Below are 11,375 nucleotides of genomic sequence, written 5' to 3'. Positions count from 1 at the left end.
GACTTAACTCCTTCCTCCCCCACCACTCCCTCAATTCATTTGGCAACCACGCTCTGCTCCGCTCTTTGGTTCTTGGCCGCTCCGCCCGCGCTCTCTCTATCTGTCGACGGCGAGCGGCGACTCCTTCTCCGGTCGATTCTCGACGCCAGTGTTCTTTTCCACTGGTTAGTCTCGACTCAATCCCCCCTCCCCCCACATCCGCCCGAGTAGTTCGTGCTCTGTTTCTTGACGCCATTAGTGGCGGGATGTTCGTCGTATTGGTCGCAGGTTAGAACAGACGAGGAATGCGCCCAATACGTTCAATTCATGGTGCATTTGCTATTTGTTAGTCCCTGTTTCACATGCACATCGTTTTAATGCTTAATTTGCCGTTTTTGATTTCGTGGGTAGTTGCCGTAATTTTTGAACTGATCCCTTCTGCTACGCGGCTTGATTCTGATTTCTAGGGTTTTCTCTAGATGCATAACCATTATATCTCCGTTCATGATTCGACGGCGTTATCCTATGATGATTTCTGCCGTTATTTTGGTCGCCGGTAGGGTTTGGTGCGGGGATTTTACAACGAATCTCCTCACTCTGTATCTATGTTGGGCTCCGTTTTATCATGCTCTTATGGTTGCAGTGAAGGCATTGAATTACCACCAGTATAATTAGGTTGCTGATGATAATCCCATACTGTTTGTGTGTTTTATATGCAGTTCATCTCGTTGTGTTTAGATTGTCATGATGGATTGTTTGTTCTAGCACTACCAGTGGTGTCTCGTTTCATGATGCATTTTGTGTTTCTAACTGATGGATGTGCCATCATTTAACTTACCTGAACTTTAATTGTGAATATTACCATCAGTGGTGTGAATAATTTATCAGGAGTCCACTGTAAAATTTATCATGTCACTGATTTTTTAATACTTAGTGATGTGATGTCCAATATATGTGTTTGTGTGTAAGTTGTTGCCATCCTTATTTTGCATAAGTTATCTTGCCTGATACATACATTTTATCGGTGTATCGTAAGCAAAAAAATCAGGTATTCAATATCTAGTAGAAGCAGACATGTCCTTTTTTTCATCCTTCTCTATTATGGATGAGTTATCTTGTTGTATGTTCACAAGTTACCAATGTATCATAAGAATATGTATGTGACTATTAATTCAACAGCTATGCATCCTTTATGCTCACTTTTTCTCTTTGTTATTCTTGTGTGTCAAGTCAAGATGCCAAGGAAGCGCAAATTAGATGATGACTTTGAGGAGGTGAACCCCTTAAAGAAGCATAAGCCTCCCGCAGATCGGAATAGGGCTTCTCCTAGTGCTCTTGTGACTGCCTGTAAGGATATGTCAGATGAGAGAATGGCCGCGATCGATGACATGGATTTCACTAGTCTGCGGAATATCAAGTGTGATAATCTGTTCAAATCGGCTTTCTCAATGGCTTGCTGGTCTATACGACCCTGATTCCCGTGAGGTTGTTGTACCCGGTCGCGGAAGGTTACCGGTCAGTGAAGAGTCTGTGCATCGTATAATGGGTGTGCCCCGAGGTGATATTGCGGTGGATTTCAAGGTTCCTACAGATGCAGAGCTTGAGCTTGCGGGAGATCTTTTTGGTGATCTTGGACATGCTCCTAAAACTATGGATGTATTAAACCTTATCCTGAGCACTAACCGTCATGACGACAATTTCAAGCGCTTGTGGCTTGTGCTTGCTGCCAGCACCGTGATGGCGCCGACGACTTCGAACAAGATCAGCACCAGATGGTATCCTATGTTGGTAAGAACATCTGGCTATCTTTCTAGTTCATGCTTTTTATCGCTTTTCTTTTCTGATTTTCTACCTGGTAATTTTTTGCTTCTTAGTCTGATGATTATGCACATATGCACTTTGATAACTTACCCTGATTTTTGGAGTGTGGTAACTTCCGTCCCTTTGATTTTCCTGTGATCTGAAGTGTGGTATTTATGTAGTAATGCACCTGATAACTTTATATGAAGGTGTAGTAATTATATAGTAATGCACCGGATAAATTTTTATGAGGGTGTAGTAATTACATAGTGATGCACATGATAACTTTTTTCTGATGGTGTGGTAATTATGTAGTAATGTGCCTGATAACTTTTTCTGAAAGTATGGTAATTATTTAGTAATGCACCTGATAATTTATGTATGCCTTGCAATATGGTAATTTTGACTTACTTCTCAATAATGTGGTAATTGTGTGCTTATGTACTTGGTGATTCAATGCTTTAACAGTGTTATAAGTATCTACTTATGTCCCCTGCTAACTTGTGTGCATACATTCCTCTAGGTTTCATGTGCTTTCTTTTTTTTCGCAGCAAAATATTGGCAATGTAAAAAACCTCAACTGGTGCAAATTTATTGCGGATCAGCTTCACAAAGCCCTTTCAAAAGGAAAGCCTACGACGGGTTGCCTCATATTCTACAATGTTAGTCCCCCTATTCTTTTTTTGTTCCCATTATATTTGGATTGTACGTCTTATTCCGCCAAACAGCTAGATTGTAACGACCTTTTCTATTTTTCCAGCTTCTGTATATAGATGATATTGACTTAACTGGCCTTGATATCATATTGCCTAATGGTCCTTTTGCAATTAATCCGTGGACGAATGAGTTGGCATCGAAAGTTCTCCGGATGGATGTCCAGAGGGACAAGCTTTCTTATGGGAAATTACCGGTGATTTCCCATTCGTCATTTTTCTTACCTTCTATGTATTGCCATCTTTTTTATCAAGATCTTAATTTTTTATCATATTTTTTTCAGCTTAAGCCCCAATATGGTCAAGACTATTGCTTGTTTGGTGGTTTACAAGGTCTAGATAAATTCATGCGTGTTCATGCACCGCAAAACTGTTCTGAACAGGTATTTTTAATCATTTTAGTGCGTTTGGGTATTTTTGTTTTCCTTTTCCTGGTAAATATTGTTATAAAGACCTGGTAACTTGTTCTGTTTTTAGGATGGTGACTTTTTTTTATTTTTTTAGATTCTCACTTTGGAATAACTTCATTTTAACTTATCTTTGTGTGGTATTTTTAGTTGTTTTTGCATGGTACTTAATGTCTCTCACAACCTGATTATTTGTTTTTTCATTCGTGATTTTCTATCAGAAACTTGCTAAAGCTTCTGCTATTGTGGGTCGTTTTTCGTCTGGCATGGTTGGCCTCCTGGGTGGTCTTGTTAACGAGTTCATGTCCTTGGATGACGAAGACAGCTCATGTATGTCCCATGTGTTAGAGAACCAACTAAAGGGTTTATCTTCTGCTGCTGGGAAGACTGTCGAGAAGACTGCAAGCACCCGTCCTGCATCCCGCTCGCGTGAAGTAAAAGATACCGGCAAGCAAGCTGTCGAAGTTTCAGATTCTGATCATGAGGATAGTGATGGTGGCGGTGATGGTCACTCTGACGAAGATCTAGATTTTCACGTTCATTACCATGGTTCTTCAGGTGGGCCGAACGCCCATGAGGCTTCAGGTAGTGGGGGTAGTGCTGGACCGAATGCCCATGATGCTTCAGGTAGTGGCGCAGCGAATGCAGATGTGGGTGCAACCATGTTTGCAACTGCCAATGTGTCGGTAAGGTCAGCCGGAATTGATGCAACTGCTACTACAGGAACCGATCAGCCTCTCGAGTCTCAGATTATGCTTAATGCACGTTCCGGGAATGTATCTAGTGATGGATTGCATAACCAGCCAGATATGACGGATACTCAAAACGAGGCTGTTGTTGATGCTTCTGTGAAGAGGTGCAGTTCTTCTCTCGTCCGTAACTTGGAAAAGCAATATTTCAGGTGTCGCAAGAAATTACGCCTACCTTCTCCGCCCATGGCCACTGGTACAACTGTTTCTAACCAGCCGTTGTTGGATGATACACATCGTTCTATCAAGGCAATAGTCATCAATGAGCTTGGCATTGTAGGCCCTGATAAGGGCACTAACTCAGTAATTGCCAATCCCACGCGGAAGAAGCAACATCCTCGCAAGTGAGTTTCTTATCATCTGCTAGTTGATTTCTTTTTATTTTCATTTGTTATATTGCATTTCTTAGCTGGTAACTTCTGTCAATATAAGCTGGTAACTAATGTTATATTTTAGCTGTTGTGTGCAAATATAATCTGATAACTAATGTTAATATAAGCTGGTAACTAATGTTTTTTATAAGTTGGTGATGTCCATGTTTATTTTTCTTTGTGTACATACTTACTTATTGTTACTCTTTTGTGTTATCACTTTTCCTAGCACCTAGCTTCTGATAATTAGAAGTAAATATGTCTGGATAGTTTCTATTCTTTATCAAGCTTGTGTTTTTTTCTAGAAAGGATAGTAATTATATCATGGTAAGGCTGATAACTTTCAGTAGCTATTTTCACGATAATAACTTCAGTTTTTTATTTGAACAATATGTAGTTTAACTTTGTTTACATGATAATTTTAGTAGTTATATGCTGGTAAGCATGTGTTATTTGTCTACGGTAACATTTTTCTCACGTGCACTATATCCTTTTTCAAATAATAACTTATCAGGTGTTCGAATGCTCCATCTATTAGTGTTGCCGACCTTCAGCAAACGCGGTCTAGCAGTGTGGGTGTCACGTCTGAGGCGATACCTATTAATCCTGCGCGTTCTTCGGCAGATGTTGACTCGTTTGAAACGTCACGCAGGTGATTATGAATGTTATTTTTCCTTGCTATATGATATCTAAATGATTTTCTCTGTTTGTTTATTTTTTAGTTGTAAATTAGGTGAATATATACCGATAATTTAACTCTTTTATGCGTGGCATCATAATCTGTATGGGAATGACTGGTAGTTTTTATAGTCAAAGCTCTTACAATATTTACTGTTTTTTTAGCATGATAAATTTGTTGGTAACTTTGTTATCTTCATAGTTACCATCTTCATTAATGATTCGTGACGATGTTGATTTTTTGCATTATGTGGATAAATATGGCCCTAAGCTGTCAAATAATTTGAATACAAGCTGGTAACTAAAGTTATTTTTTAGCTGTTAACTTCTGTCAATATAAGCTGGTAACTAATGTTATTTTTAGTTGTTGTATGCAAATATAATCTGATAACTAATGATAATATAAGCTGGTAACTACTGTTTTTATAAGCTGTTGATGTCCATGTTTATTTTTCTTTGTGTGCAGCAAGAAAACCAAGATTACTGTGAGGAAGGTTAAGAAGTCTTCTACACTTGCAGTTGCAACTAGGTCTTCTCCTCGTTTTGCTCCCAAGGACGCGAAAGATGATTTTGAAGACTTCCCCGTGGTCAGTTCTCCAAAGTTGTTGTGCAAGATAATGCCCCTGTGAGGAATTCACCAGATGCTGGTTTTGGAGCTGTGGATGAGCTCGCGGCAGCAGCCACTATTACTCAAGTGGTAGAAGAAATTGCCAATGTTGTTATTGGCACTGAAGCTGAAACTTCTGCTGATCAACCTAAATGAATTGCTCCTCCAATGAGCGCTGTTGTAGCTGAAACTTCTGCTGATCAACCTCAAGGAATTGCTCCTTCAACGAGCGCTGCCGTAGCTGAAACTTCTGCTCATCAAGTTCAAGGAATTGCTCCTCCAATGACCGCTGCTGTAGCTGAAGATGACCAAGCTCCTGTCAAAATACCACGTGTTGTTCAAGCTCAAGTTGAATCTTCCCAATCCAATGTGGCAGAACCAGTTGAAACTGAAGATGCAGTGTTTGTTTAAGCTCAACCTGGGGATGACCAAGTCGCTGCCCAATAATTCAGCATCATTGCAGATGTAGAAGATGTTGTTGTTGATAGGGCCTACTGGGATTTCACCCCACCATCTTGCTCTCTTGGCCTAGATTTTGGCCCCACACCGCCTGGACCAGATATTATTATGACGACCGCAGTTCCAGCTGCAGTACCAACACCGCCCCCAACGGTTGTTTCGACAACTCAAGCACCAGCAGTGGCCCCAACAGTTAACAATGCTCCCCAAGACCAAGCAGCAGCACCCCCAATTGATCATATGGCGGCAGCACCACGAGATTTAAAGAATGTAGAAGATAATCCTATTGACTCCAATCCGTTTTCAGGATCTGAGCCTGCTGACCTTGGTAAGTGAAGGCATATACGTGTCGTCGCTTTATCACAAAAGAGTGATAGGATGGATGTCTGCTTTTTGAAGACCTTTTTTACGCTTTTAGTTTGATCCTTGTGTGTATATGCATGCTCTTTTTATCTTATGTATGGACAACCTCCCCCCCCCCCTCTCACATGTAATGACTTATGCTTTTGCATGTGTGCTATGTAATGAACTATGTGTTTTTGTTTCACATTTGCGCTCTTTTACTTTTTATGTTGCCTGGTGTGTGGATGTATTATACGTGATTACTAGATCATGATGGCGCGCGTTGCCGCGCCCGTCTATTTTGACAATACAATGGTAAGAGTATTTCTATAAATATATGGAGCATGAAACATGAAAGTTCAATTTTTATTAATTAAAGTAAATTTGCATGATATTTTTATCAAGAACTATATATATTTGTTAGTAATGAAAGGCCTGCAAGTTAAATAACATATTGAGCGAAGAGAATTGAATTTATCAGATAAAGGGACTTTGGTGGAGGTTTTCTTATGTATTGTGGAGATATAGGCATATAGAGATCAATTAGGTAGGACACAACATTTTTATGTAGTTGATTAATCAGTTGAAACATCTTCTCTGCACGAGAGTTATTTCTATTTGGTGTAGCCATGACCCGTGAGATTATTGGAAGTAACATATACAAAGAAATAGTATACACTAAGTTCACAAAGGAGAAAAAAATGTAATCGATCTTTAATACCATTTTTGTTTCTGCTATGGATTATCAACATGCACGTGTGGATGAAAACGTGGTCAGATTTGACATTGTATGCATGGGTGCAAAATTATATACTACATGGAATCACACATGTCTAGGTCTGAATCTGGACTATTTAAATCTGCCATCAGAGACCTCTCTACATTCAATTGAGGCATTTCGATTGCATCAGGAAAGTACTGAATTGTACAGAATACAGTACACCACAAATCAACTCATCCATAGTGTTAATTGGTAATTCATGGCAGAAAGAAATCACCCGCACATATAAAATTATCTATTTCTTCATAGTTTGTGGAATCAAGTAATAGATATGAGTATGAAGATGTAGTTATCAAAAGAAATATTATAAAAATGGTAAAACTATCCATGGCAGAAAATCACCTCAGAACTTGTCAAATGAGATCAGAATGAAAAGGCAGAAATACCGGAGTTGCGTAATGATCGGTGGAGTCCAATTATAAACCATCTGGACTTAGTTGGAGTGGTCTTGTGTTCCATATGTCCGAGCCAAATGCTGAATCTAAGACATATTAGGACTGATATATCCATGGACATCCCTAGTTTCTTAGACGACCTTGTACCAGGATGTGCATCTTCAGGTGCACCATTGTCCACAATCATGCGGTATACAAATATCATAGTAATATCACAATTATGGATATATCTATCCTCCAAGAATCCCCCAAACGATCATATGAGAACCACCTGGGGCACCAAAGGTAATGGAAAAGTTTGCATTTCATTCACACCGTAGAATGCAGTGAACCCATCATAATTCATACAGCACAAGTATGATTAAATTCGACAAGTCTAAATGACATACCATAACCAAATATCCCTCAAATATCCACGAATTTTATTTGTTTGTACACATCCAGTAATTTTCTGATCATGTGTGTCATTCTTCCAAACAATGTTCCCATCAAAATCAACAAGTGGACCACCACATCCATCCTATTCCTAGCACAACAATGAAGTGTGTACATAGGATATTAGTAATTTTGACGCATCAAAAGACAGTGCATAATGATTAGAAAAATAAGGAGAGCAACAAACATCACACTGTAGTAATTTTGCATGTGGAGAACATATACCCTTCACTGTCAACTTCACTTGGAATGTCAATCGGTTTCACACGTGACACGTGCATCCATTAATCTGCCTGAGTGGAAACAACGGTTTGTAGCTAATAACGGACGATGGGGCTACTGAGACATGCTGCACGAAGATCAGGGAAGAATCTAGTCGCAATAACAACCATACTTAAAGATTAATCGTAATGATTTATTCACCCATCAACAACTTTGTTAGTATTGGGAAGGCCTAATTTTATCTACAAAGTTATGACAGTATACAGGATGATTACCTGACCAGTATCTTAAATAAGAGCATCAAGTGCAGATAATTAGCAGCACAAACCTCCAGTGTGGGGGTAAACCCGCGTTCCTTATCTGATGTGCTAACCAAAGCTGACGAGGTCAGAACACATACCCCCAACTGAAACAACCCCAACTTCCGCCCTCCGGCTAACTGCTTGATCATGGTCGATCTGGTCGTGCCGCGCCAACGACTTCAGATATGGCGTAGAATTCTTGATGGGCGTAGTGCGCCACCGATCTAGGGATGGAGCTCGCCGACGCCACAAGAAAGACAGGAGAACGAGGACAGCGGCGGCTAGGCGGAGATGGATTCAACGTTCCTACAAGGTGGTTGAAGACTGTGCCATGAGGAGCTACAAGCCCAAGGAAGCGACAACGGCGGCGGCGCAACCTGTGTTGTGGGTGAGGGAGATGGAGATAAGGTGGGAACTGAACGAGAGTCCAGGTCAGGGTAGAATGGGAGGGAACATCGACGACCGTCCATCCGGAATCGGACGTATATCATATAGGATAACGATATGGCTTCGATTTGGTCTCCGGAGAAGCTGCCCAGAGGACAGTTGGTCCAAGAAGGCCCAAGCGCGAGACAGTTGGCCCAAGAGCAAGCCCACGCGCGAGAGGGGAGTATCATACGGCCAGCAAGCATCCAGCCACGAAATCGAACGGCTAAAAGCGTGGACGCGCGAGAAAGCTCCGTTTAGGTTCAGTTATACTGTCCTTAAATAAATTATTGTTCATTTTTCCTGGTAACTTTTACTAACATCCGACTGATAATTATTTGCTAACTAGTTAATTGAATGGTAACATTTGTGATCATACCCTGATAACTTCTGCTATCACCATGTTGATAACTTCAACCTTTTGTGTGGTAACTTATGCTATCACCATGCTAACATATGACTGATAATTGTATCGCTCTACTTTTAACTGATAAATACATCGTCCTACATGAAAGATATTTGTACCTTGTTTTCCAGCTTACCATTTTTATCGTATGGGAACTTTCACCATGATTACTTTTTGCGAATTTTGTGCTAGTATTTTTTTGTTCTAAGTAGATACCTACATGTTCTTATTTTTTTTGCTAACTAGTTACTAAGATGGTAACTTTTGTGTTCATACCCTGATAACTTCTGCTATCACCATGCTGATAACTCCAACCATTTTTGTTTCCTTTATTGATGTTGTAAATACACCCCTCCCCTTCCTTTCCCTGCATGCACAGACAAACCATTCTAATACATTTTATGCTGCCCCTTTAACTATCCTGACCCCCCTTATTTTCTTCCCTTTTTCTCTCTACAGTAATTCTATCATCATTCTGTACTATCTATCACTTTATTCTTTAGCTGTTTTTCCATATATTTGACATTCCTTTTGTCAGTTCACAAACTGACCTGATCGCAACTTTTTGAAGAGCGTCGATTTCGAGTTTATGATGCGGATGTTGAAGACGACGATGTAATTATGTGGGTTGAAGAAGTCGAACGTTCCACTGTTAGAGCAAAAGCAAATTACAGTTCTGTAAAAGGTACTGATAGGAATATTTTATTTAACAAACTCTTTCCTACTGCCAACCTTGATAACATCATTATCTCCATGTTGATAATTTACTGTTCTAAACTCTGATAACTTCTTTTCTTTTTGTTTCCTCATAATATTTCTTTCCACCATTCCCAACTCTGATAACTCCCCTCACTTTTCTTCTAGACTACCCCACCAGCCCTGAATTTGCTACACCAGTTATTCAACCTCCCTATGGTAATCATTCAGCCAGTGTGACTCCTAAATCTTACATTCGGAAAGTTAGGGTAAGCCGCCCATCGCAGTTCCTTCTGCCTCCATATTGTGGCCTCACAGCATCTGCACTTGAAGAGGTTATTTACGCAGAAGTTATCAAGCACACCACTGATTCAGTTGACTCCAAGATAAAACAGTAATGACATTTACTGTTTTCCTTTTCTCTAGTATTTTAACCCCTCATCGGCAAAACATTTGCTTATATACTATTTTTTTTCTTTGTTTGCTTTTCAGTATTAGGGTTATTGACATCGATGGGCGATGGGTCACATTGGAGGAGCTCGCTAATAGTGTGATAGAAGGTGGCCAAGTTTCGAATAATATTGCAGAGCTCAACATCCGAACTCTTTCTGATTCTGTACCCTCAGGAAAGATCATTTTTCCATGGTTGTTGCCAGTATATCTTCTCATACATGATATGACGAGCAAATTCCTAATCAAACATTTCCGTCGTGATGCAAACTACATACTTAGTCACCAAAATCTGGTACAATTTTTTACGTAAACTACATACTTTTCTTCTTTTAAATCGTACAAGCTGTTTTTTAGTTGGTCTAACAGGCAATTTTATCAGGCTCTTATTTTGGTTTTGTCAGACATCGTACCATTAAAGAATTTTAGCTGGTACCTAGTTATGTTACTTTTCTGTGGTAACTTTCATCTATGCCTACTGGTAACATATGTCGTCAGTGTCCTGATAACTTTGCCTTTTTAACTGTAAATGCATTGATAACTTCTTGTGTTCATGTGTTCACATTTTTTTAACAGCTACTGTTTCCAACACTGCAAAAGTTGGGACCTCTACCAAAGGACGGGCATTGGTATGTCTTATGCCTTAATCTCAAGGCAAAACGATTTGAAGTTCTTGATTCTCTTCGTCCACAAGATAGCCCTTCGCTCATCACACATGCGACGAACCTTATGAATGGCATTAAAAAAGCCTGGTTGATTGCGTACAAGGACTCGAGTAAGCAGATCCAAGACTATGATCTTGTGTACATCGATGTGTTCAAACAGGACAATGGGTTAGTTTTTTTGGCTAGTACTCCATCATTTTTTTTCAACTAAATACCTGGTAACTTAGTAGTGTAGCATTTTAAAAGTTTGTTCAGCTTTTTGCTTATCTTATTTTGCTTTTTAACACATCTTTTTCTTACAGCACTGATTGCGGTTTCTTCGCGTTCAAGATCTTGGAGTTCTGGGATGGTAAAAATATCCCGACAATAACTAAGGAGCAGATCCCGGCGCTGAGAAAGATATTGACAAGCATGTGGCTGGACCATCCTCTTAACAAATGCACGCAATGGCGCTATCACTTGTTCAATAAGGAGTAATTGATGTGAGAAATT

At 39.8% G+C, this 11,375-nt stretch overlaps 1 protein-coding gene across 1 annotated transcript; it reads left to right on the top strand.

Moving 5' to 3' along the window:
* Positions 1 to 3,094: 3,094 nt before the first annotated feature.
* LOC123129496 (uncharacterized) lies at positions 3,095 to 5,773 on the top strand (the record flags this gene model as incomplete). Its single annotated transcript, XM_044549642.1, is given in 3 exon segments — positions 3,095 to 3,992; positions 5,164 to 5,284; positions 5,681 to 5,773. Coding segments are annotated over 3 exon segments (1,041 nt in total).
* Positions 5,774 to 11,375: the final 5,602 nt, after the last annotated feature.

This window comes from Triticum aestivum, chromosome 6A (genome assembly GCF_018294505.1).
Source record: "Triticum aestivum cultivar Chinese Spring chromosome 6A, IWGSC CS RefSeq v2.1, whole genome shotgun sequence".
Lineage (NCBI taxonomy): Eukaryota > Viridiplantae > Streptophyta > Magnoliopsida > Poales > Poaceae > Triticum > Triticum aestivum.
This window is presented reverse-complemented; position numbering and strand designations above follow the sequence as displayed.